At 41.8% G+C, this 26,815-nt stretch overlaps 4 protein-coding genes and 1 long non-coding RNA gene across 18 annotated transcripts in view; all 5 read left to right on the top strand.

Annotated features, from left to right (window-relative positions):
* The first annotated feature begins 4,301 nt into the window (after positions 1–4,301).
* Positions 4,302–26,815, top strand: part of LOC146322551 (uncharacterized) — a 155,187-nt gene continuing 132,673 nt past the window's right edge. Inside the window, exon 1 of the long non-coding RNA XR_014771301.1 lies at positions 4,302–4,407. This is a non-coding gene — a long non-coding RNA (uncharacterized LOC146322551). The remainder of the gene's footprint in view (positions 4,408–26,815) is intronic.
* LOC146322552 (trace amine-associated receptor 13c-like) lies at positions 5,600–6,763 on the top strand. 5 transcript variants are annotated; one of them, XM_084724563.1, is made up of 2 exons: positions 5,600–5,772; positions 5,908–6,763. In XM_084724563.1, the coding sequence occupies exons 1-2, from the start codon at positions 5,600–5,602 to the stop codon at positions 6,761–6,763; spliced, it is 1,029 nt and encodes a 342-aa protein (XP_084580689.1). The 5 variants fall into 5 exon arrangements, with proteins under 5 accessions (XP_084580689.1, XP_084580690.1, XP_084580691.1 ...); XM_084724564.1 differs by having other exon boundaries at positions 5,947–6,763; XM_084724565.1 differs by having other exon boundaries at positions 5,600–5,675; positions 5,946–6,763.
* On the top strand, positions 10,454–11,632 carry LOC146322553 (trace amine-associated receptor 13c-like). The gene is made up of 2 exons (XM_084725001.1): positions 10,454–10,626; positions 10,816–11,632. The coding sequence occupies exons 1-2, from the start codon at positions 10,454–10,456 to the stop codon at positions 11,630–11,632; spliced, it is 990 nt and encodes a 329-aa protein (XP_084581127.1).
* On the top strand, positions 14,384–15,555 carry LOC146322554 (trace amine-associated receptor 1-like). 5 transcript variants are annotated; one of them, XM_084724559.1, is made up of 3 exons: positions 14,384–14,556; positions 14,635–14,664; positions 14,739–15,555. In XM_084724559.1, exons 1-3 carry the CDS (start codon positions 14,384–14,386, stop codon positions 15,553–15,555), a joined length of 1,020 nt encoding a protein of 339 aa, XP_084580685.1. The 5 variants fall into 5 exon arrangements, with proteins under 5 accessions (XP_084580685.1, XP_084580683.1, XP_084580686.1 ...); XM_084724557.1 differs by lacking the exon at positions 14,635–14,664 and having other exon boundaries at positions 14,697–15,555; XM_084724560.1 differs by lacking the exon at positions 14,635–14,664.
* Positions 14,412–22,533, top strand: LOC146322555 (trace amine-associated receptor 1-like). 6 transcript variants are annotated; one of them, XM_084724572.1, is made up of 2 exons: positions 14,412–14,530; positions 21,714–22,533. In XM_084724572.1, exon 2 carries the CDS (start codon positions 21,787–21,789, stop codon positions 22,531–22,533), a length of 747 nt encoding a protein of 248 aa, XP_084580698.1. In that variant the 5' UTR covers positions 14,412–14,530; positions 21,714–21,786. The 6 variants fall into 6 exon arrangements, with proteins under 6 accessions (XP_084580698.1, XP_084580696.1, XP_084580694.1 ...); XM_084724570.1 differs by lacking the exon at positions 14,412–14,530 and adding an exon at positions 21,303–21,481; XM_084724568.1 differs by lacking the exon at positions 14,412–14,530 and adding an exon at positions 21,309–21,514.

A 26,815-nucleotide genomic window follows, 5' to 3' on the forward strand; every position in this document is an offset into this window, starting at 1 on the left:
GTTAATAAACTTTTACCATATATAGTGTGTACAGTGTTATATACACTGATGAAGGCTGGATGACTGAAAATGTTTTGTTCAGTCTACTGCCAGATATGATCAAACACAATTTCAATTAAAAGATACATTTCTGAGTGCAACCTTCTCTTTTTAAAACCCATGCATATAAGATAATACACATACAGGTCCCACAGATGGGACCAGTCATTTATTTAGGGTAAATGATGGCCAGTAACAGGCCAGTGGCCCATTGCATCCACCTGTTCTGCTGGCCTGATGGCTGAAGATAATATTTTTTTGATAAAGAACATGATTCATGGTGGTTTGAAATTGTGTTCAAACACACTTCTGCAACTCATATTGTGGCAGTGCTATTCATGTAAATACAATATTGTGGGGTTTTAGTTGACTGCAGAAAAAACAATGGATAACAGAGGGTTTTTTCCCAGCAACATAAATGTATAATAAATATATATGTAATAACAATATAACATTATATTAAGAGTTATAATGCAATAAAAGCCAGAACTAGTGATTTTGTGCTGAGGTCTCAAGTCTCAAACCATCTTTATATATGTGCACTTCATTTGTTCAGGAATGATTGTCTGTTCATCTCTTATCATTAAAGTCCATAGAGAGAAACACAACACTCAGTCCATTTAACATTTAACTGACAATGACATGAAGTCTACAAACAGCTACACAGATCATTTAAAAATATGTTATTTATTTACAAAGAATATTCTGAAACCTCAATAGCCTGAAAAATCTGTAATTGGACCAAAAGCCAATTTGTCCAGAAGCCTGTTATCCCAAAAACAAACTGACATTACTCTGAAGGCCCATGGCTCCAAAAACACTCTCCCTGCAGTAACACACTAATCTTAACCCCTAAACAACTGCCACTACTCTTATGCAAAGGACACAATATGAACAGGGATATCATCACCTTTAAGAGGCAAGTGCACCAGCAGCGCAAGCTGTGGCTGTAACATTCTGGATTTTGTCATGTTATTTCCTGTTTTATTGTGTAATGCTGCCTCTTGTGTCATTTCAGTTTCCTTTGTTTTCCTGCCTCTCATCAACCACACCTGAGGCCACTTACTCACCTGCCCCTGATTACTCTCCTTACCATCCCTGTGTATATATACACCCACCAGCTCCACATGTCTTTGCCAGATTGTCTTTGTACATAGTGACGTTACTTCTAGCTTTTGCTGTCTTAGGCTTCCAGTATTGTTTGGACTTTTTGTTTATTGGATTGTAGGATTGTGCCTATTCCCTGTCTGTTTTGTTTGACTTTTTGGACTCCCTGTCTTTTGCCTTTTTGGACTCAAGTAAAGACAGTGATTTTTGTCTGAACCTCACTCTGCCTCCTGTGTGTTTCTCTGCACCTGAGTCTCAGCCTTCCAGAGTTGTTACAGTACAATCTGGCCATGTCAGACTCGGCAGAGAATGATGCTCTCCGTGCTGCTCTCCAGTCTCAAGGGCAGCGGCTGAAAGACCATGAACAGCTGATAAAAATGAATGAATGAATGCAGTTTTTAACGCTCCTTGGCAACCAAGCTCCAGCAGAGCCCCCGCAGCCACGCCTGATCCCAAGCCTGTCCTTCGCCATGAACCGCGTGCACCTCCCATTGAAAGGTATGACGGGGATCCTGAAACCTGCCGCTCCTTCCTGACTCTCTGCTCCCTAACATTTGGCCTCCAGCTGTCATTGTTTCGCACTGATCATTCCCGTGTTGCCTTTATGATCACCAACCTCACTGGAAGGGCACAAGAGTGGGCTACTGCTGAATGGGACAGACAGTCACCAGTATGTCAGTCTGAGGAGACTTTTTCTGCCACCTTAATTAGTTTTTGGACATTATACCCCTGGTCGTGAGGCAGCCCGGGGTTTGTTGGCTCTTAAACAGGGCAACAGCCGTGTGGCAGACCATGCCATTCGTTTTCGGACTCTGGCTGCTGACAGTGAATGGAACCTATGCAGGTGGGCCGATCTCAACTTTCCCCAGAGGAGTGACAGCGCCGCTTTAGGGAGGGAAGATGCATCTACTGTGGTCTCAAAGGACATTTCCTGGCAGCATGCCCAGTAAAAGGCCATACTCATCAGTGAATGGAGGGTTTCTGGTGAGCAGAACTTTTTCTACAAGACCCTCCCGTGCACTCACCCAGGCCCATATTTCATCTCCTGTGGTTTCCTTGGAACTGGCTGCTTTCCTGGACTCCGGAGCTGATGAGAACTTCATGGACCAAGGCCTCGCTCGCCAGCTCCAGCTGCAACTTGAACCTCTCCCCTCCCCCTGGTGGCCCACGCCCTTGATGGTCGCCTCTTCTGTCATGTGTCTCTCCAGACTACAGCTCTCATTCTCCTCATTTCAGGTAACCATTCAGAGACTATTTCCTTTTACATTGTTGACTCTCCTGAGCTTCCTCTCATTCTTGATTTTCTATGGCTAACCAAGCACAATCCGCATATAGACTGGTCTACTGGCACTATCCTGGGCTGGAGTAACCAATGTCATTCATCTTGTCTCCTATCTGCTGATCTCCCCAAGCCTGTTGACCCCTCCTCAGAGTTCCCTGATCTATCTGGCATTCCCTCTGCTTACATGGATTTGAAGGAGGTTTTCAACAAGGCCTGTGCTACTTCTCTGCCACCTCACAGACCATATGACTGTGCCATCGACCTTCTCCCTGGGACCTTCCACCCCAGAGAGGGAAACCATGAATAAATACATCCAGAGCTCCTTAGCTGCTGGCATTATCCGCAACTCTTCATCTCCTGCTGGTGCTGAGTTTTTCTTTGTGGATAAGAAGGACAAGACTCTGCGACCATGCAGCGACTACAGGGGCCTAAACAACATCACCATCAAGAACAGGTACCTCCTCCCTCTTATGTCATCTGCCTTTGAACTGTTGCAAGGAACCACCATTTTCATTAAGCTCAATCTCAGAAATGCATACCATCTTGTTTGTATTAAGGAGGGGGATGAGTGGAAGACTGCTTTCAACACCCCTAGTGGCCATTATGACTATCTGGTGATGCCTTTTGGACTTACTAATGCCCCAGCAGTTTTTCAGTCCCTGGTCAATGATGTTCTTCATGATATGCTCAACCACTTTGTCTTTGTCTACCTGGACGATATTCTGATTTTTTCTAAGAATGAAAATGAGCATGTCCAGCATGTCCATCAGGTACTTCAGTTCAGCCAGGAGGTTGAACTCGCATCAAGCCAGGTGGGCCCTGTTTTTTACCCGATTCAACTTCAGCCTGTCTTATCGCCCCAGCTCCAGGAACACCAAACCAGATGCCCTCTCTTGCCGGTTCGAACCTGATGACTTTCCAAGGGCCCCCTCTACCATCCTGCCCGCTGCACGTGTGGTTGGAGCTGTGACTTGGGACATTGAGAGTGAGATGAGACAAGCACTGGAGGGGGCTCAAATTCCTGACGGAGGTTCTCAGAACCTTCTTTTTGTCCCAATCCTGCTTCGTCCGCAAGTGCTGCAATCGGGTCATGCCACAGGCTGAGCTCACCATGGGTGAGTCGGACAGTCAGTCTGCTGAAGCAGCGGTTTTGGTGGCCTTCTTTAGTGGGGGATGTGGGGAAATTTGTCTCTGCCTGCTCTGTTTGTGCTCAAAATAAGACCTCACGACAATGACCGCATGGGCTGCTTAATCCTCTCCCAGTACCCCGACAACCCTGGGCCCACATATTTTTGGACTTTGTCACTGGTTTGCCCCCTTCTGAAGGTAGCACTGTTATACTCACCATTATTGATCACTTTTCCAAGATGGCACTTTGTTCCTTTGGCCAAACTCCCCTCTGCGAAGGAGATGGCAGAGGCCATGTTGTCTCATGTTTTTTGTCTGCATTGCCTGCCACAAGATGTCATTTCAGATAGAGGGCCTCAGTTTGTTTCCCAGTTCTGGAAGGAGTTCTGCTGACTTATTGGTGCCACAGCCAGCCTCTCCTCTGGTATCCATCCCTAATCCAATGGTCAGACAGAATGTTACAATTAGGAACTGGAGACAGGTCTTAGATGCTTAGTCTCCCAGAATCCATCCCTGTGGAGTGAACAGTTGGTATGAATTGAATATGCACACAACTCACTTCCCGTTTCTGCCACTGGTCTGTCCCCCTTTCACTGTGTTTATGGGTACCAGCCACCACTGTTTCCAGACCAAGAGGGTGAGGTTGCTGTGCCATCTGCTCAGGCCCTGGTTCGTCGTTGTCATCTCGCCTGGAAGAGGGCTCGGGCTGCTCTTCTTCGGGCCTCAGGATGCTACAAGAAGGAGGCTGACAAACGACGTACTCCAGCTCCTCGTTACCATGTGGGACAGAGGGTTTGGCTTTTTACTCAAGACCTGCCTCTCCGTGTGGAAAGTCGGAAGTTGGCTCCCAGGTTTGTTGGCCCCTTCCCATCTCCAAAATCATTAATCCTGTGGCTGTGCAGTTACGTCATCCCACATTTCACATCTCCAAAGTCAAACCTGTGAAGATCAGTCCCTTGGCACCTGATAGGTGTATCCCGCTTTGTGCTGGTGGTGCAAAGGGTGGGGCAGGGCAAAATATCACCCCCGCCCCTGGCACAATGGCAAAGGTGGATTTGGACACACCTTGAATAAATTAAATCCATTGCGCCTCCTGTTTTCCACTTGCGCTTTAGATCAGCAAAAGACAGGGCCCTAAGGCACAAGTGGTTTTTACTCCAATGCCCTGAGAACAAGAGAGCAAACATGCCGGGCCACACCTTCATTTTGTCTTCATGTTACACAGTGGCACAGACCCTTACACACATGGCAAAAACAGCACTTGCGCTGGTGTGCTGGTGTAAGATAGCAAAACCACTTGCACTGGCGGCGCCAGAACCACGGGGCCAGCTTTCCTATCCTGTTCTCTGGTCTTGTTGTCCACCGTCCACCTACAGAGTGGCCCAGCTTTCAGCTGCAGCCTCTATAACCCAGCCTTTGCTGCCAACCATTAGAGAGGTTACAACTTCACCCCCTCCACAGGAGAGGTTCTGCCTTTTTTACTGGCCTCCAGAATTCGAAAATTTATTGAAATAATTTTCCTCTCTAAATTCTGGGTTTTGGTTTTATCAACAAGGATGATTTTCTGTGTTGTGTCTCAAGTATACAGATTGCCATAACTTAAAAAAGAATGCTGTCATACTCGAAACAGGGATATTTGAATTGAAGAAATCAACACCTTAACTTTTCCCAGAGTCACTGAAACTGAAACAGAGAAATCAGGTTCCATGAATGGGATTTCCACCTACTAGGGTAAGCTGAGTACAAAATTTAAAGATAAGAGGGAGATTGTACTCCCACAAAGAGCAACATCTACAGCTTTAGCTCCACCAAATTGGGCCGGGACATACAGTAGATGGCCAATGGTGGACATAAAACAATGTCACCAACACTGAGGAAGGCGTACAAATGGCATAGTGCTTTAATCTCTGTGGAAAGGAAAAAGAGCAGTAGCAGTGAGGAGGGAGGAGGGGCGGGCAGGGATGATGGAGATAAATCAGTTGTATGACAGGAAGCTCTGGTCAAAACGCTGACAGACATCAACAGATTCTCCTCTGTGTGGTGATGGAGACTCTGGAGGGAACTGAACTCTGCTTTCCACAACTCCTCAACACTTCCTGTACAAAGTCAACCCGTCCTTACTCTGAGACCATGCTGACTTACATTCTGCCGTCCTTCATCTCTCTACTCACTGCAGCTCTCAACCTGCTGGTCATCATCTCTATCTCCCACTTCAAGTAGCCATTCATTCATTTATGAAACTGGTAGATAGTGATAAAAAGTATTGTCTGATCTTAAACTGTGAAGAACAGAGGAATTCCAAACAATATTACTTCAGTCTTTGCTTTATCTGATTTTATCTGAATGAGTAGTGTAAAGAATGATAAATATCTTGCTGGTCTTCTTCCCAGGCAACTCCACACTCCCACCAACCTCCTCCTCGTCTCTCTGGCTGTCTCAGATTTCTTCGTGGGCCTCATGATGGTCTTTCAAATTATTCTCACAGATGGCTGCTGGTTTCTTGGTGACCTCATGTGTGCTCTGTATCAGTATCTAGCCTACATTGTTGCCTCTGCCTCAGTAGGAACCATGGTGCTTATATCAATTGACCGCTATGTGGCTATTTGTCATCCTCTGCATTACTCCACCAAAATCACACAAAAAAGAGTTGAAGTCTGTATTTGTCTGTGTTGGATATGTTCTGCAGTGTTTCAGAGTTTCATTCTGAGTGATATCCTGAAACAACCAGGCAGGTATATCTCCTGCATTGGAGAGTGTGTATTTTTTATTAACTACATTGCTGGACTTGTAGATCTTACATTTTCCTTCACTGTTCCCATTACTGTTATTGTTGTTTTGTATATGAGAGTATTTGTGGTGGCTGTGTCTCAGGCTCGTGCCATGCGGTCTCATGTTACAGCAGTCACACTCCAGCAATCAGTGAAAGTAACTGCTAAAAAATCTGAAATGAAAGCAGCCAGGACTCTTGGTGTTGTTGTGGTTGTATTTCTAATATGTCTCTGTCCATATTATTGTGTCGCTCTTACAGGCCAAGATAACTTGCTCAATACTTCATCTGCCACCTTTGTAATATTCTTGTACTATTTTAACTCCTGTCTAAACCCTGTGATCTATGCCCTTTTTTATCCCTGGTTTAGAAAATCCATTAAGTTAATTGCTACATTTAAGATACTGCAGCCTGACTCATCTGAGGCCAATGTACTGTAGAGAGAAATTCTGCATCGTGACTGAAATTACACCCTAAGCATGAATACAAGAGTGTATTTGGTCATAGTGATGAGTAATTCAATACTGCAGACTGCCTTTCCATTGTGTATATTAAATATAATATTCTCTAAGAATGATTTTCATTTTCAAGGCAACTGTGAAGATACTTGGTTTGTTTATTTCATTTATTTTGAACAAAGCACTACCTGTGGTATTTATTGTGTAGTCTCTCAGCATCCAGCCTGTGACACCTTTTTTTTGCTTGCTGTGTACTTAAAAGTCCAGTATGTAAGATTTATGGGGCTTTATTGAGAGAATATGGCAGAGATTAAATATATTTTCATAACTATGTGTCAATTAGTGTGTGTCCGACCCACTAAATTCAATTTTTGTATTTGCCTCATACTGTATCCACCCTTATATCAGACACACACTTTTACATGGAAGGTGAATTGGTGATAGCTACATAAATCTTAGATGTTTTTACAGTCACAAATTTTGATATATGACTCACACCAGGATGTAGAGAGGCCAGGTTAGTTTACTGACTGTCTATACTACTGTTGTGAGCTTTAACTCCCATGCTTACTCTTTAACCAAACAAGAGCCCTACAGTCATAAATCATGTTTCATTTAATTTTTAGTGGGCAACAACGGTCGTTTCACAGTTGCATCTGACAGAACTAAAATTTCATTGCACTTCTAATTTTACAGTTTGCAGTTGCACACAGAAAAGTGCTTCTGCTCATAGTGGTCACTGTAATGGAACGTGATAAAATTTCTCACATTTGGCAAGAGAAGGCAAAAAAATCTCCTACTCTTTTTGTTGTAACACCACATGGGATAAAATGATTAATTGTTGACAACTATTTTTGTTTCTGGGGCCCTCCGTCTGTTGCCACGCACTATGATGTTGTGCAGTCTGGAATAAATGAGACCTTTGTCTGGACTCACTATAAATGAAACAGAGTTGTGTCCCGTGAATGAGATTTTTATGCAGTGAGATCATCTGGGTGCAAAGAAAAACCTAAAAAGTCTCAATTAATTCAAACTCAGTAGATTCAATTAATTTCACATTCAACCCTAAAAATCTGGTTGAAAGTCAAAGGTGGACATAAAACAGACCGCGGTCATTTCCAGACCACCCATTAGAAATCAGCGACAGGGGAACAACATTTTTCAAATTGGGGCCCTCATCCAATCCCACTTCAGGTACCCTTAAAATGCCTTATAATGGTAGTGCTGCACAGATTTACTTTTAAATCAAGTGCATATGCTAATGTCTTTAATGTTATGCTGCTTGTTCTACAGTGGTATGTCACTGTTTCAGTGGCTAATGCTGATGTCCATATGTAGCCAGGTGAACGAGGGGTACACACTTTAGTGTTTTTAACAGTGGCAAACAGTGACTGTTAGAGCTGAGACTTCAGTTTTGCCAGACACACCAAAAATGCAGCAAAATGGAAAAGAGATTTTGCTGAAATAAGTGGCAGGCAGCCAGGTAGCTTGAGACACGTGTTTGTATTGTGCAGTTATCATGTACAAAAAAAAAAAACAAAAAAAAACAATACAGGAGAGCAGACAGCAGACAATGACAGCAGAATAGCAGATGACTTGTATTAAAGGGTAGATAAATGCCAATTATTCTGTTACTATCCATTTGGATGAGTTATAATTAGGATTGTCTTTGATATTAAGAGCTGTATATGTTTTATAATGTTCTGTCTAACCCAGAGGGGAGATGTAAAACTGTATTGAGGTCCAGGTGTGTGTGTCTTTTAGCACACACTGCACCCTGGAGTGAGAGTGAGTTCATTATTTTATAATGAGAAAAATCATTTTGCAATTCATGCAAAAATGTTTAGAAAAATATATTCTGCGCTTGAATGTACTGCAAAATTTCCAGTGATTTGCTGTTCCATTTGCTGTAAGATAGTTTATAAGTTGTGTGACTTTACAAATATGTTTGTGATTTGTGTTTATTATGTTTGTTTTTTAAGCCACTATTATTGTCTAGCATTGCCTAGTTTTGTCTAGCGTTGTCTAGCACTTTCTAGTGTTGTCTGCTATTGTCCAATATTGTGTAGTAGACGGGCGGCACAGTGGTGCAGTGGTTAGCGCTGCTCACAGCAAGAAGGTCCTGAGTTCGATCCCCCAGCTTGCTGGGGCAGGACCTTTCTGTGCGGAGTTTGCATGTTCTCCCCGTGTCTGCGTGGGTTCTCTCCAGGTTCTCCGGCTTCCTCCCACAGTCCAAAGACATGCATGCTAGGTTAATTCTAAATTGCCCGTAGGTGTGAATGTGAGTGTGAGTGGTTGTCTGTCTATGTGTCAGCCCTGCGATGAACTGGCGACTTGTCCAGGGTGAACCCCGCCTCTCACCCAATGTTAGCAAGGATAGGCTCCAGCATCCCGCGACCCTTACGGAATAAGCAGTTACAGAAAATGAATGAATGGATGTCTCGTAGACTCTAGTCAAGCCTAGTATACACTGTATATCCTGTGCAATAGCTGCATGGCTAAGGTGAACCTAGCCACCGCAGCCGGTCTAACGCATCAATAACAGAAATTTGGAACCGACTGACCACAAAATACTTCTTTCTCTTAATTTGCACCTATTATGTTTTTAATGTTTAATTTATTGGTAGTCTGCAATCACACATGACATTACATGATATTCGACATTGCAAAATATTAATCAAGCATACGTATATTCAATACATACATTGTCATCATCATGTATACCAGTAGAAAAAGACTTATGCCACAATGTTATCAACTGGTTGCTCATTCAATGTATTTATGGTGAATAGTAAATAATATTCCATGTATAAGTCTGATCAATGTTCAGTGATATAGAATATAATCTGTAATTGCCTTCTACTAATAAATTAAACATGCCAAATACAATCCTGATATTATTTGGTGAGTTGGGTCTAAATTTCAATTAGCCAGGGTGGGCTGCAGTGACTAAGCTAACTTTTTAGCACTGTAAACTAAGACTAGGTCCAATATTAGCTTTGGGTACATCACCCAGGACATATGAAATTAATTTACATATTGATCAGGGAGACAATTTGAAAGTGGCCTAACTTTAGAGTGACACCTACCATGAGGAAAAGACATGTGCCAGTGGAATATAAGTGGCATACTATACCACTATAGACTGAGAAGCATTACATATACCATATGGCATATACCACTGAACAAGTGGCATGCAACTCCACACTCCATCTGTATTTGCTGCTGAAGCAGTAGTGGCATACCATCATCTTGGCACTACTGAAACTTTGACTTTTCTAGTCAGTTGGACAAGTGTAATGATGGTTATAATATATTAATATATTTATTTATCATGCAAATACATAGAAAATCTATTGTCATTGAAATAAGTCACTAAATAAATAGTTGTACTTGATCTCATTGAAGGGCCAGCTATCAACCTTTGCAAATGCCCCTGTGGGCCTTGGGCAGGGGTCATCTGCTCCCTTTGACATCCCCTGATGATGGGACTGATCCTCCCCATCACTCATGTAGATGAGCACAGAAGGCATAGTACTTCAATCTCTATGGAGAGCAACAGAGCCAGGAGGAAGGAGGGGAGGGCAGGGAGGACAAAGATAAATCGGTTGTATGACAGGATGCTTTGGTCAAAACACCGCCAGAGCTTTGCAGCTTATCCTCACTCTAGCAATGGAGATCTTGGAGGGAACTGAACTCTGCTTTCCACAACTCCTCAATGCCTCCTGCACAAAACCAACACGGCCTCACTTTGAGAACATGTTGATTTACATACTGCTGTCTTCAATCGCTGTGATCACTACAGCTCTTAACCTGCTGGTCATCATTTCAATCTCCCACTTTAAGTAGCCAAATATTTCATTAATTTATGAAACTAGCAGATAGTAATAAAAAGTATTGTCTGATTGTAAACCGTTTGGAACAGAGGGATTTTTCAAAGTAATGTTACTGTATTTCAGTCTTTGCTCTATTTGATTTTATTGGAATGATAAAATATACTTTAGATAATGATATATTGCTGGTCTTCTTTCCAGGCAGCTCCACACGCCCACAAATCTCCTTCTTGTCTCTCTGGCTGTCTCGGATTTCATCGTGGGCCTCCTCATGGTCTTTCCAATCACATTCATGGATGGCTGCTGGTTACTTGGTGACCTCATGTGCACTGTGTATCATTATCTAGACTACACTATTACTTCTGCCTCAGTAGGAACATTGGTGCTTATATCAATTGACCGTTATGTGGCTATTTGTCATCCTCTGCATTACTCCACCAAAATCACACAAAAAAGAGTTGAAGTCTGCATTTGTCTGTGTTGGATATGTTCTGTAATCTTTCAAGGTTTCATCCTGAGCGACATCCTGAAACAACCAGGCAGCTATAACTCCTGCATTGGAGAGTGTATACTTTTTATTAACTACATTGCTGGACTTGTAGATCTTACATTTTCCTTCATTGTTCCTGTTACTGTTATTGTTGTTTTGTATATGAGAGTATTTGTGGTGGCTGTGTCTCAGGCTCGTGCCATGCGGTCTCATGTTGCAGCAGTCACACTCCAGCAATCAGTGAAAGTAACTGTTAAAAAATCTGAAATGAAAGCAGCCAGGACTCTTGGTGTACTCGTGGTTGTATTTCTAATATGTCTCCTTCCATATTATTGTGTCGCTCTTACAGGCCAAGATAACTTGCTCAATGCTTCATCTGCCACCTTTGTCATGGTCCTGTACTATTTTAACTCCTTTCTAAACCCTGTGATCTATGCTTATTTCTATCCGTGGTTTAGGAAATCTGTCAAACTCATTGTTACACTTCAAATACTGCAGCCTGATTCCTGTGAGACCAACATACAGTAGAGGGATCATGCATGGTGCCCGAAATTAGACCCTCAGCATGAATAGAAAACTGTACTTAATGATGAATAATTGAATAACAGATGTTAAAGTCTGTGTTCCCCTTGTACAACCTGTTTTATATGCAGATCAAAAATGTGTTGCAATACAACACTCTCGAACAGATACGTTCATTGTGAGTGCGACAGTAATGCTACTAAGGAGTTGTTCATTTTCACTTGTTTCAGTCAAAGCAAAACCTCCAAGGTTTTCAGTGCAGGCTGTAAGACCAGTTTCTGGTGTGTTGGCTGTGTACTTAAGCCCAGTGAATTTGAAAAGAAACTGCAAGGTTAAACCAATGCATTGGCTTAGGCGCACACACACCTCCACAATCACAAAACACCTCCATTTGTGTTAAGTATTTTCTTCACACAGGAATGTGGATTAGTAAACTGTTCTTATATATAACATTTTTTCTATCAGCAATAAAGTATAAATATTGAAGTTAAAAGTGTGCAGGTGTGTGTCTCACCCTTGGCTGTGGTACACATGCACATCTCCACAATCACAAAACACCTTCATTTATGTTTATCAGCCATGCGTGTATCTTTATCTTTAAAGTTAATCTCACTAATAAGGAAAAAATAATAATTATTGTAATTATAAAGCCCTATAAATCTCAACAGACCTGCACAGTGCAATTTTTAACCCACTCCCTGTAAAATATGATGAACATAAAATGGCAGGGACACCTGGATCAGCAAGGACTAGACTTCACACCATGCTTGTTAGAACCAAATCTGAAAATAACTAAATATTCTTCTGTAATTCATATTTTGTGATATTAATGTAAATGCAATATGTTGGGGCTGTAGCTGATAGCAGAATAAACAGTTGATATGATAAATGTTTCATAAATATAGATGTAATATAATAATACCTTATGAATGATAATGCAATAAAGGCTGGAACAGGTGTTTTGGGCTGAGGGCTAATTTCTCAAATCATTTCATGAGCACACTTAATTTGTTGAGGAGTGAATCAGTACCCATCTCTTATTGTTAAACTGCGTAGAGAGACATACAACACTCAATCTAGTAACTTTTAGTAAATATTGACATTGGAAACTACAAACCGCTACTGAAATCAGTCAAAAGCTATAAACAACATTTAAAATATGGTATCATTTACCCAAATTTTCCTGGTGCCATGCCATTCTTCCGATCACCAAATATTATAGACCAGTTTGACTTTTGGTATTGAGAGATCATTAAATCAAAGCTTCTGCAGTTTTGTCAAAGCTGAGGCTCTTGGATTTTTTGGTTCATGGATGAGAACTTGGTGTGGTGTGCCAACCTCAGGTTTGCAGTCCCTCAGAATCACACAGTCACTCTGATGTGGGGCGTTGCACAGAACCTGCTACCATTTCAGCACACCTAGCACCACCTGTTAGCCTGCCAGCTTCAGCTCCTGAGTTGGCGAGCCACCGACTTGCTAGCCTCCTGCCAGTACCTGGTCCAGAGTTGGCTAACCTCCTGCCTGATTCCCCTCTTTTGATGATTCCCAAGAGTCCCCTTCCTGGGGGACCTGAGTAGCTTTCAAGACAGCCCCCACAAGATAGCAAGGTTTTGAATGACGTGAAGGTTCCTTGTTGTCCAGTTCCCTTCTTGTCTTTTCCATGCTAAACACTGCTTCAGAGCCAAACAGCCCTCTGACTGCTAGCCTTCCATAAGTTGGTCAGTAGGCTGGCATAAAGCCAACCAGTTACCCTGGAGCCATCTTCTGTGAAGGTTTCCAGAAGGAAGCGTGGCTCTCACCAACATCGTGCCTCTGAGCTGTTCAGCATCACACAGGCTGTGCTGCCCAATGTGCCAGAGTTTTAGCAGCCCAGCCCCATGGAGGTCTTGCTGCCCAGGGACTTGGCTGATGTCTATCTAGCCCCTGCACTGGCTGAACCCATGTCTGTTCCTGAGTTGGCCTATGGCTCACCTGCTTCAGAGTCAGCTTTCCAGCAGGATCCTCTTCCTGGTTCCTGGTTCTTCCTGGTACTGACAAGGAACTTAGATTGACAAAGCAGCTGCAGCTCAAACAGATCCACATACAGCCACAGACTACAGAGTGAGAGTAACGGAAACCTGGTGGTATAGTTGTGCAAAATCCTTTCCAGACTGAGAAAGGCCAAACTTGCGTACCCGCTTCAGGCGTGTGCATGCAGTTCTAGTCTGAGAGGCTCCAGTTGACATTTAGGCTAAGAACATGGTGTAAATGGTGCCTTTTTGGGTCAAATTGTGATGTCACAGCTTATGGACACATGGATTACACCACACAAGAAGTATGGAGACATTTTGTGTGTTTTTTACGTTCTTTTTTTTACATCTTAAAGATGGTCACCATTCACTTCAATTGTACTGGATTTGGCTGCGATGCTGTTTTCTGCTGAAACCCTGGGAGTGTCACCCATCCTCACATCAGCACAGGGGTGAGTAGATATTGAGTGAATTTCCATTTTGGGGTGAAATATTGCTTTAATTTCAGCCATTTTTTACCTGGGCCAGACAATAGATGGTCAAGGTCAAAAACAAAGTCACCAACACTGTGGAAGCTGAGCAGAAAAGGCACAGTTCTTCACTCTCTGTGGAGTGTAAAAGAACAGCAGAGGTAAGGAGGTGTGGAGAAAGGAGGGGTGGGCAGGGCTGATAGAGATAAATTAGTTGTATGACAGGAAGATTTGGTCAAAATGCTGACAGAGATCAGCAGATCCTCCTCTGTGTGGTGATGGAGACCTTGGAGGGAAGTGAACTCTGTTTTCCACAACTCCTCAACTTGTCCTGCACAAAGCCAATGAATCCATTCTCTGAGACCATGTCGACATACATTCTGCTGTCCATCATCTCTCTGCTCACTGCAGCTCTCAACCTGCTGGTCATCATCTCTGTCTCCCACTTCAAGTAGCCATTCATTCATTTATTCATAAACTGATAGATAGTGATAAAAAGTATTGTTTGCTTGTATACTGTGAGGAACAGAAAAATTCTAACCAATGTTATTATATTTCAGTCTTTCCTCTATTTGATTTTATCTGAATGAGTAATATAAATAATCGTAAATATTTTGCTGGTTTTCTTTCCAGGCAGCTCCACATCCCCACCAACTTCCTTCTCCTCTCTCTGGCTGTCTCAGATTTCTGTGTGGGCCTCCTCATGGTCTTTCAGATTATGGTCATAGATGGCTGCTGGTTCCTTGGTGACCTCATGTGTGCTCTGTATCAGTATTTAGCCTATGTAATTGCCTCTGCCTCAGTAGGAACCATGGTGCTCATATCAATTGACCGCTATGTGGCTATTTGTCATCCTCTGCATTACTCCACCAAAATCACACAAAAAAGAGTTGAAGTATGCATTTGTCTGTGTTGGATATGTTCTGTTATCTTTCAAAGTCTGATTCTGAAGGATATCCTGACACAGCCAGGCAGCTATAACTCCTGCATTGGAGAGTGTATAGTTTTTATAAACTACATTGCTGGACTTGCAGATCTTACATTTTCCTTCATTGTTCCCATTACTGTTATTGTTGTTTTGTATATGAGAGTTTTTGTGGTGGCTGTGTCTCAGGCTCGTGCCATGCGGTCTCATGTTACAGTAGTCACACTCCAGCAATCAGTGAAAGTAACTGCTAAAAAATCTGAAATGAAAGCAGCCAGGACTCTTGGTGTTGTTGTGGTTGTGTTTCTAATATGTCTCCTTCCATATTATTGTGTCGCTCTTACAGGCCAAGATAACTTACTCAGTGCTTCATCTGCCACCTTTGTAATATGCTTTTACTTTTTAAACTCCTGTCTAAACCCTGTGATCTATGCCCTTTTTTATCCCTGGTTTAGAAAATCTGTTAAGTTCATTGCTACATTTAAGATTCTGCAGCCTGACTCCTCCGAGGCCAACATACTGTAGAGAGTAATTCTGCATAGTGTCTGAAATGAGATCTTTCATTGAAAAGATAAATGTCTCCATGTGTCTTTACATTGTGTGCATTGCAATATAATATTGTTTAAGAACGTCTTTACTCTTCAGTGCAACAGAGAAGTTGTTTGGTTTGTTAATTTCATTTATTTTAGACAAAGCCCCACCTGTAAGATTTACTGTGTAGCCTGTACAGTCCAGTGATTTACAGGGGGGTTTCATTATATTTCAGGTGATTATATTTTCAGGTGTAAAATCACCTGAAAATAACAATCATTGTGTTTTCCTTTCTGTAGAATGAGCTGTTTATATCTACAGAGGGTGTGGGTCCTCTTCTGCGGGTCACAGTCTTACACCACCACTTTTCTACAGTAACCAAAAACAGACAAGCCAAACAGTGGCTCTAAATAAGTTGAGTTTTTTGCAACCACCATAAGTTCTTCTACACTAGTGATCATCAACTGATTAATCATGGGCCACATCCGACCCACCAAAGCCTCCCATCCAGCTCACAGAATAGCCACTGATAAAAGCATTGTAATATTTATATATTTGCAGTATTACAAACTGGGTGTCTGTGGTGACATTCCTGGAAGAAATGTTGTATTAAGTTCCTGTCGATGTAAAATGAACATGTACTAATTCTGCAACTTCACATTAAAAGCATTTTAGTGTCAAAATCTGAGTTGATTTTTTTATGTATTTGTCACAGGAAATGCACTTCATAATGCAGCAAAAATTTTCAAGGGAGGCAGGAATGGACAGCAGGAAGGGCAGTCTAGTACCCAAACTTTTTTCCTACAAAGTCACACTATTGTAATGTGCAGAATGTGTCTTGGCACTGTCTTGCTGAAATCAGAGGGGCATCCCTGAAAAAGCTGTTGCCTGGCTGGCAACATATGTTGCTCCAACACTTGTGAGTAAGCATTAATGGGGTCTTTACAGATGTGACATGCATGGGCACTAACACAACCTCATACTATCACAGATGCTGGCTTTTGGATTTTGCTCTGATAACACTCTGGATGGTCCTTTGCTCCTGTAGTTAGGACAAGACATCCATGATTTCCACAATCTTTTAAATTAACGTTCATTTATAGATGCAACAACAAAGTATGGTTACAGATAACAGTTTTCCAAAGTGTTGCTAAGCTTATATACTAATATCCTTTATAACACAGATGTAATGCAGTGCTGCCTGAGAGGTCAAAGGTCACAGGCATTCAATGTTGGTTTTTTTAGCCATGCAGAGAGTTCTCCTGTTCCTCTGAAACTTTGAATGATATCATGGATTGTAGATGTTCTAGATCCAAGATTCTCAAACTGTGGTACATGTACTGCTAGTGGGACGCAAACTCCCTCTAGTGGTAGATGGAGGAATGTCATAAATTTTTAAAACAAAAATTAATTAGTTTAAAAACATATCATACTCTCAAAATACTATCAAAAAAATAATGTATAGAAATTATTAGATCAATACACCATTTTGAATTACAACCAAAAGATCTATTGTGCATGTTGCTTTGACTTTTTCTTTTTACAATGCACAGATAATTTTTACAGATAAAGTTTTAAAGAAAACATTTTCATCAAAGAACATTTTAAGGATGGTTGTCATTTCAAATAAAGAAAGAATAGTTTAAGTGCAACATTTGGAGGATGTTTTGGGGATGTTGTTGAGGTAACAAATTATAGATATAATTAAGCCCTCAGATTATAGAGAGAGACAGGAGGAATTAGTGATAAATAATATATATATATATTTGTAAACTTCTACAGCTTAATGATACAATGTTTAAATGTTCTCTAAAATAACTTAAAATGAATGATTTAACTCTAAAATATTCTATTTAAATCCTACATTATGCTACGCCCACCCCCAACTCCCTGTCCTGAATGTTACCCATACTGGTCACCCTATTTGGTAAATTGAAGCAGTAGTAACCATTAGAGTATTTACATGAGAAAAAGTAGGTTGCATCACCCATACTCTTTCTTGTCTAAAGCTGCCATGCTGATGACAATAAATGGTGACAGTGGGCTGCATATTGGTGAGATTGAGATGAGATGAAAATTCCTTTACCTACATGAAATAACAGATAGATATATGCTATAATATAGACAGACTATTGAATGCAGAAACTACAGTTTGAAGGGTCGCAACGGAAAAAAAAAACTTCCAAGACCTGGTTATACATCTGGTCAAAGTCCGTAAGTTTGTATTTTTAATGCTTCTACTCACCTCACTGCAATGTTTTGAGGCCCAACAAAGACCTTTTAACTTTTAATATTTGTAATTTTGATGTCTTCATATGAATGACTGACATAAACAAACAATACCATTTGTGAGAATAGTGCATATTTGTACATAATTATGTAAACTGCTTGGAACCTCAGACCACTCACCTAATAAGACCAAAAAGTAATAATAATTATTATTATGTACAAATATGCAGAGTAAACTTTCCCAAGGAGGCTGAGTAATGTGATGCCTCTGTAATTGGTCTACACTCTTTGGTCCCCCCTTTTGAAAAGGGGAATCACTACCTCAGTGTGCTATTCCTTAGGCACTGTCCCAGACTTCCACACAGTGTTGAATAGACATGTCATCCACAACAGCCCCTCAACACCCAAAGTCTTCAACATTTCTGGGGGGATCTCATCAATCCCTGGGGCTTTTCCACTGTGGAGCTGTTTGAATACCTCAGTGACTTCCTCCAGGGAAAGTGATGCTGAACCCCCATCATCCTCCAACTCTAAGGGAGAGTGGGTTGGTTGGGTTCAGAAGTTGCTCAAAGTGCTCCTTCCACCACTGGCTTATCTCCCCATCTGAAGTCAACAACATCCCATCCTTGCTATATACAGCTTGGATGGCCCCCCATTTCCTGATGTGCTGAATGGTTTTCCAGAAGTGCTTTGGTGTCTACTGAGAATCCTTCTCCATGGCTTCTCCAAACTCCTCCCACACCTGCTGCTTTGCCTGTGCCATGGCTGGGGCTGCGCTCCTTCGGGCCTGTTGGTAACTTGCAACTGCCTGTAGAGAACCCCCGTGATAACATATCCAGGAAAGCCTCCTTCTTCACTGGACAGTTTTCCTGACCACCAGTGTCCACCATGATGTCCGAGGGTTGCCACCCCTTGAGGCACCTACAACCTTGAGACCACAGCTCTCAGCTGCAACTTCAGCAGTGGATGTTTTGAATATCTACCACTCTGGTTCAATATCGCCAACCTAGGGATGCCAGAAAAGCTCCACTGGAGTTGGGAGTTGAACATCTCCCGGACACCGCCAGTTGTTCCCAGCTCACCCGCACTACATGTTTGGGCTTACCAGGTCTGTCCAGAGGCTTCCCCCACCACCTCACTTAACTCACCACCAGATGGTTATCAGTTGACAGCTCAGTCCGTCTCTTCACCTGAGTGTCCAATACATACGGCCTCAGATCAGATGATATGATAACAAAATTGGTCATTGACCTTCTGCCTAGGGTGCTCTGGTACCACATACACTTATGAGCATCCTTATGCTTGAACATGGTGTTCATTATGGACAGTCCATGACTAGCACAGAAGTCGAATAACAAACTCCCGCTCAGGTTTAAATCAGGGAGGCTGTTCCACCCAATCATCCTTCTCCAAGTGTCTCCATCATTGCCCACATGAAGTCTCCCAGTAGGACTACCAAGTCCCCTACCAAAGCCCCATGCAGGACTCCGTTCAGGGTCTCTAAGAAAGCCAAACTGCTGTTCAGCACACAACTACAGACAACAGAGTTTTCCCCCTGATAACCCTTAGGCATATGGAGGCAACCCTCTCGTCCGTTAGGGTAGACTCCAACATAGCAGCACTCAGCCAGGGGCTTGTGAGTATCCTCACACTTGTCTGGCACCTCACACCCTAGGAAACTCCGGAGAAGAACAGAGTCCAACCCCTACCCAGGACTATGGTTCCAGACTTGAGTCTGTGCACCGAGGTAAACCCTACCAGATCTTACTGATAACACTTCAGCACAAGCTCCAGCTCCTTCCCCACCAGAAAGGTGATGTTTGACATCCCCAGAGTCACCCTCTGCTGCCCGGGTCCGGTCCATCGGGACCCCCAACTTCATTGCCACCCAACAGACAGCACACCCGACCCCAGTGGTTTCTCCCGCAGATGGTGTGCCCACAGGATGGAGGAACATTTTGCTTGTTCGAGCTGTGCCCAGCCGGGCTCCATGGCGTGCCTGGCCACCAGGCACTCGCTGTCAGGCCCCCCTTCAACCATGGATAAGCAGGCTATGTAGTTAAATAGTTTCTTTTCTGTCTGTCTCTATGATTGTGAGTCTGCACAGGATCTTTAATTTTGAAAATGAACCAGATTCTCCCTGCCTTTTCCGTGTCTAACTTCCTGTAAGTTCGACCTGCTCTATGCTAACTGACACGACATCCGTCCAAAATAGACTTGGCGTGGAGCAGAATGCCGAGCCACTTCTGGGACGTGTCTGAAACGCATTGCAGTGCTTCTGGTGGAAACACAAGAATTGTCTAGAATGGCCGCGAATGTTGGAGCATAATGTTCTAACAGGGTTTTCAGTAAACATTTTAAGAAGGATATAAGCAAATATTTATGGAATGTTTTTTGGAGAACATTATCCTAGAACATTCTGTGAACTTAAACTTCCCCCTGAAAACATTTATGACTGTTAAAGCATAACGTTCTAGCAATGTTATCACTTAACATTTTAACGAAGTTATCACAAAACATTCTTAGAATGTTTTCAGAGAACATTATCCTAGATAATTCTGAAAACGTTATGAGAGCATTCTAGGTAACATTCTTAGAATGTTTTTAGAATAAAAACAAGCTAACTGGGTTCACTCTGTGCTGGAGAGAAAAAATAGGAGTAGGGCAAGAGAGAAAGCGATGAGGAGAAAAATAAAAAGTAAAAATCAGCTGTATAATCTGTGAAACATGTTAATCTGTTCTGCAAATAAATAAGTTTGAATGAAAAAGTCAAAAAAAAAATTCAGCACCTCGCTCTTTTGTGCAAAACTGAAACCACCAAAGTCTCTCTCTCTGGCTACCCCATACCCAAATACAATAACCTTCAAAATTAAACTTTTCGTAGGAAACATGCCCCCAAACCCTCCTTGGGAGGGTCTCACGTCATCACTATTTCTAAAATCCTGGCTACAGCCCTGCACATGTTGCTCCTTCAATGTTACCTGTTGGCACACCACTGACACTAACACAGCAGTGTTAATGCTGATGCCAGCGGAACTGCTGCATCAAATAGAGACTAAACAGGATCAGCATCTGTTTATCATAGAAAATACCAAAGAAATTGATAAATTCTTCATTTTTTAATAGTTTATTATAGACTTTATAGTTCATATAAAATCAGCATATAATATAAATAGATGACCCACAGTGGGCCTGTGTGGCCTTCTTTGCAGGCGACCAAAGTTTGTTTCCTTAAATGCAAAGAGTTTTCCTAACTTTTTTCTTTTTATAATGTACAACCAATCTACTTCTTGAGTGTGACAACCGTAATCAAGAAAGCTAAAGTTGTCAATGTAGAAGATGATGAAAGAGACAGAATAATCCCAGTGAGAGGTGGAAGGGAGGTAACTGAGATGATGGTGACAGCAAAAAGTAAAGGGGAGGGAGAATAATTAAAAAAAAAAAAATCAGCTGTATAACTGAGATCCTTTTGTAGAAAAACCTTCCAGAAATCAGCAGCTTCCCTTCTGTCTCTGAAGATGGAGACTCTGGATGTAGCTGAACTTTGCTTTCCACTCCTCCTCAACGATTCTTGCACAAAACCAATGCCACATCAGTCCGATGCCATGCTCGTTTACACTCTGCTGTCCTTCATCTCTCTGCTCACTGCAGCACTCAACCTGCTGGTCATCATCTCTATCTCCCACTTCAGGCAGAGATAAACTCTCATCTTAAGCTAATATATGTTCATAATGAATATTTGCAAGAATTGCATGTGTTCCTTTTCATATGTATGTTCCAGCTAATAATAACTTTGTCTTCCTTACTATAAAAGATTGTATATTCATATATAATGTTGTGACAAATTAGTTAAAGTTGGTACTGCTGCTGTTACACAACAAACATTTATTATAATGTCCTAAATCATTATTCTTCCTCCCCAGGCAGCTCCACACCCCCACCAACCTCCTCATCCTCTCCTTGGCTGTCTCAGACTTCCTTGTGGGCCTTCTGCTGATGCCGGTTGAAATCCTGCTCACGGAGGCTTGCTGGTTCCTGGGTGAATTCATGTGCGCTCTGTATTATGTTGTTGATTTTATCATTACCTCTTCTTCTGTTGGAAATATGGTGCTCATATCAATCGACCGTTATTTGGCTATTTGTGACCCTCTCCGGTACACCACCAGAGTTACTCTGAATAGAACGAAAATCTGTGTTTGTCTGTGCTGGATCTGCTCTGTTCTCTATAATAGTCTCATTTTAAAGGACTTTCTGAGACACCCTGATTCACAGAATTCCTGCCACGGAGAGTGTGTGGTTGTCCTTAACTATATCATAGGAACTGCTGACTTTGTCTGCACCTTTATTGGCCCCATTACTGTCATCATAGTTCTGTATATGAGAGTTTTTGTGGTGGCTGTGTCTCAGGCTCAAGCTATGCGTTCCCACATTGCAGCTGTCACACTACAGGGTTCAGTGAGTATAAGTGCAAAGAAATCAGAGATGAAGGCAGCCAGAACTCTTGGAATTGTAGTAGTTGTGTTTCTAATATGTTTCTGTCCATATTACTCTCCATCCCTTGTAGGCCAGGATATTGAAGACAGTAGTTCATCTTCACCTGTTGTAGTCTGGCTGCTGTATTTTAACTCTTGTCTAAATCCTGTAATCTATGCCTTTTTTTACCCATGGTTCAGAAAATCCATTAAACTCATTGTTACACTCAAGATACTGCAGCCTGACTCTTGTGATGCGAAAATACTGTAGAGACAGAGTAGTGAAAAACAATAATACTTTCGGTGACTGTGGAAGCGTATTCGCTATTGTCATCAAGTCACTGCAGTAGAGTGAAAAGGTGCAATGGCTGGAGCAAAAAGCATTGATCCTATCAGTGGCATGAGGTAGTTATGATGGGCCCCAGTGCAAGCTTTATGACTGGCACCAGTCCAATTCAGTTACTAGTTATGATAAAGCACACACCCACAAACATGCTCAGGCCTGCAACTACCACTGAGGTGATGCCCTCAGTATTTATTTCTGGGTCTTTTTCAACTTTTGTGTTAAATGTTACATTAAAGTAATGCCCACAATGAATATCATCGCATATATTCTGGAATGACAAGAATTACATTTACAGTATTGTTTTATTTTAAGTTTTTAAATTTATTTATTTATTTTGACATGTCAGACCTATGAAATTGTTATTGTCCAAGTCAAAACTTCCCAACACCTCTTTTAATTGTATTTTCTGTCTGGCAACCGTATATACAAAAGTAAAAAATACACAAAGAAAAAAAAATAATTACAAACTGAGCAATACAGTATAATTTTCAGCTGTGTTGTCACTGATATTATTTTCTAAATGATTATTGTACTATTACTCTCAAAATACATGAAAATGCTTAGATCTATACTCTAGCCTTCAAAACTCAAGGCACTCATGACCACAGTGTCTCTAAAATCTGTGTGGCTGTGGCCCTGCACACTTTGCTACCTTATTGTCACCTGTTGCATGGTTGTTGACATATCAGTGTTGGCAGCGTCGATGCTGGTGCCAGCTGAAGTGCTATGAATATGAATATTACCCAGCAATCATCATTGCGTATCTGTTTATTATTTATTGTTTTTACAGTTAATGTAAAATAAGCACATCATTTTGTTTGAGACTGCTACTAAAAGAAAAAAAAAACACAACTGCCTGCACTGGTTATAGTTATATTTTTGTCTATATGTTTCAAACCATTATGAATCATGTTCTTCATCAGACAATCAATTGTGTTCATTATCATTATTACATCTGAAACTATAACTGAACATGCTTCTGTGACAGCTCAGAGTAAAATGTTGGTCTTAAGGGCATCAAAATGATGAGATTATTGTGCTTAGAAGAAAGTATGACTTAATAGTTGACCATCTAAATATATCATAATTATATCATGAACAATGTAAGGTGCCTTCAAATTAAAAACATAGCCTAATTTGCTTGTTTAAGAGTCTGGGCTTAAGAATTCAGAAAATAAAGATGTGCAGGCAAGGGTGTGAGAAGGAAAGAGAGAGAGCCATCTGTGTCTGTGACAGAGGGAGGAAGAGAGGTGCAGGCTGTGTGTCTGTGTGAGACAGACACAGGATATCTTATGAGTTTCATTCCAGTTGATTTCATGGTTTTGCAAAGGGCAGCAACGATGACCTATAGACTGAAGAGTCAACAGCAGCTGAGTAAGAATGCTACAAATTATTAACAACTACTACTCACTAACACAATTCATCATGTAACAGGTGTGTACAGGACCCAAGTGCAACACACAAACAAGGTGGAACAAGGATAGTTGGTAATGGCCTTTATTGTAGGCTTGAGCAGAAAACGGTATAAGCAGCCAAGTACACAACACAGTTCAGTTCAATATTCAGGCTTTGGTCAGATGTCAAAGGTCACTGGGACCTAACAAAACATATTTTTAGCCTTAACTCAAGAATTCATAAATTTGACAACATTTCTTACAAATGTCTAATAGAATCCCAGCAGTGCTGGGGAGTAACTAGATACATGTAACTAAACTACAAGTTATACATAGCTGTAATTTGCAACAGTTACTGCAAAAAACATGTAATTAAACTACGGTTACCAGTCAAAATGTTGGTGGCTGTACATTTTCCCTCCTCTGTTCCATACATGTTTTCTTCCATGCTTATAAGTGTGATATATGTAGTACATACATAAAAGATCAACTGCTCATGTCTGTCTTTGGTTTTGGAAGAATACATGTTTAAATTCACACTATATGTGATTCAGGGTCCATCACAAAAACATTAATGGTGCTTGTAAGTCACTGAAATGCACATGATATTGAAGTATATTTCACTGTGGTAAAAAAGAGAAGAAACAAGGGAGGGAGAAAAATTACTGAAGACTGAAATTGAATAGCAGAGGCTTGTAAAGATCATTATTCAAACATATTCTTGTCACAAATCATGAGGCATACCTTTTCCCATTTTCTCTCATATTTAGATTTTGTAATTCACTGATTCAACAATGTGAAGTTACATATTCTTTGCATAGAAAATGTCACATTAGTTGCAACATTGTCATATGATATGTTGGCCTCAAGATTCACATCCTCTTTCTACAGTATGTTGGTATCACAGGAGTCAGGCTGCAGTATCTTAAGTGTAACAATAGGCCTGATAGATTTTCTGAACCAGGCATAGAAAAAAGCATAGATCAGAGGGTTTGGACATGGCTGGCCCACTCCAGCCCCATGCTCACAGCTCAGACCCTGCCCTGCCCTGCCCTGCCCTGCCCTCTGCCATGACCACAGAAAGTAAACAAGGGGAGTACAGATTCTGTTTTTTTATGCCATGAACCTGGTTATGCTCATGATGTATGGGTATGCTCAAATTTTGTTCAATAAACATATTAAAGTTTACACGTTATGCATTCTGTCATATGTTATTGAAATCACTGATTTTGACACATCTTATCATGTTTCATAGTTGGATGTATGTTACTGTATGTATGTATATTAATGTATGGTACCATTTCATTTTGCTTCATGGATGGTACCTTATTCCCCTAGGTTACGGCACCCCCAGCTTTCTTTTTTTCTTAGAAAGTGTTTGGGGTTGAAAGACCAGAACCACCCAGTGACCTTAGGATACATCAATGGTGGTGGCACATCAGAAGAAATATCTTAAAGCTCAAGTAGGCAACATTGTTGTGGTATAATTGAGAAATAATTTCACGCTAACCTTTTAGGATATTGTAAATTAAGTGTTCTGAGAGAATACTAGACTTTTGCACCTCCCCTGTGGCTCTGTTTTCAGCATTTAGAGAATCTGCCCCAAGATGGTAGACGGACGTGCTGACCAGCCAAATGAGAGCTCAGAGTTTTTTTCAACTTTTGGGATTAAAAAGTGGATTTATCTTCATGTTTGCTTGTAAACCTGTGTGCAGCAGCACCATGGAGGAGCTGACCGTGCTGTTTACGGGGTAAGTAAATGACGCTGTGCTTTTGTACTGACATTTTTGGCCACGTGAATCAAACTGTGTTGCCACTGAGTTGCATTTTCATGACCGCATATATCGTGGTGTGCTGCGCCTGACATGACCCACGAGCCCTATTTGCCTCCAAGCCAGCTGCAGTCAAGTCGCGCTGACTGCGGCCTAATGGTGGCGAACCTCCTTTCTGTCCAACAAGCGAGTGTGTGTGTGATACTGAGCTCATGTGTGTACAGGAGAGCAGAGAAAAAGACGTTTTTAAAAGTCTTTTTATGTTTAGCTCTCAGTACTTTTCTATCTTCACTCTGAATGTTTATCTCCTCTGTTTGTGTACTGTCAGGTGTCTGTCTTTTTACATCCTGTTGATGTCTGTCGGTCACTTTTCCCAGAGGAAGTGTTTGGAGGGACATGATGGGGCACAGCACACAGGTACCCTACCTGGTGAGATGCAGAAGGAACCAGGCCTGGAAGCAACCCATGGAAGCCAAAGTCTCCTTGTGGCACAACCAGTCTTTCCAAGCTTGCTCCTACAGAAAGTTTGAATCAAGTGACCCTGGCCTGCAAAACAAGCAGTTCAGTCAGGATGTACTTTACACGATGAAACAAAGAGCAGTGAAGATCCATATGGTCAGCATAGGGGCCGGACAAGGATGGAGCAAGGCATGAACCAGAACTGTACCACAGATGAGATTCCCTTGTCTCACTGTCAGCACCACCCTGGGATCAGATATGCTCCTCATCTCAGAGACCACCAAAAACAAAATCATTATGAAGCTTACAACACTGTGGGAGGACTGTTTGGAGGAAGCTCTCAAAAGAAAGCCTGACCAGCTGGTCATCGACTATCGCACACGTGGCTGGAAGACAAGAACCATGCCCATTGAAGTAGGCTGCAGACGATTCATGGGGCAGTTACTCTACAAAGCCTAGAATTTGCTGGGCATCATAGGACTGACAAGGAGCACAGCCATAAGAACACCACTGAAGTTGCTGAGAAAGCTTTGAGGGCAGGAGGTCTATGTGGACTAGCAAGTGTCACCTGAACACAAGCTG

The sequence above is a fragment of the Lutjanus erythropterus genome, chromosome 8 (assembly GCF_056507025.1).
Source record: "Lutjanus erythropterus isolate fLutEry1 chromosome 8, fLutEry1.hap2, whole genome shotgun sequence".
In the NCBI taxonomy this organism is placed as follows: Eukaryota; Metazoa; Chordata; class Actinopteri; order Lutjaniformes; family Lutjanidae; genus Lutjanus; species Lutjanus erythropterus.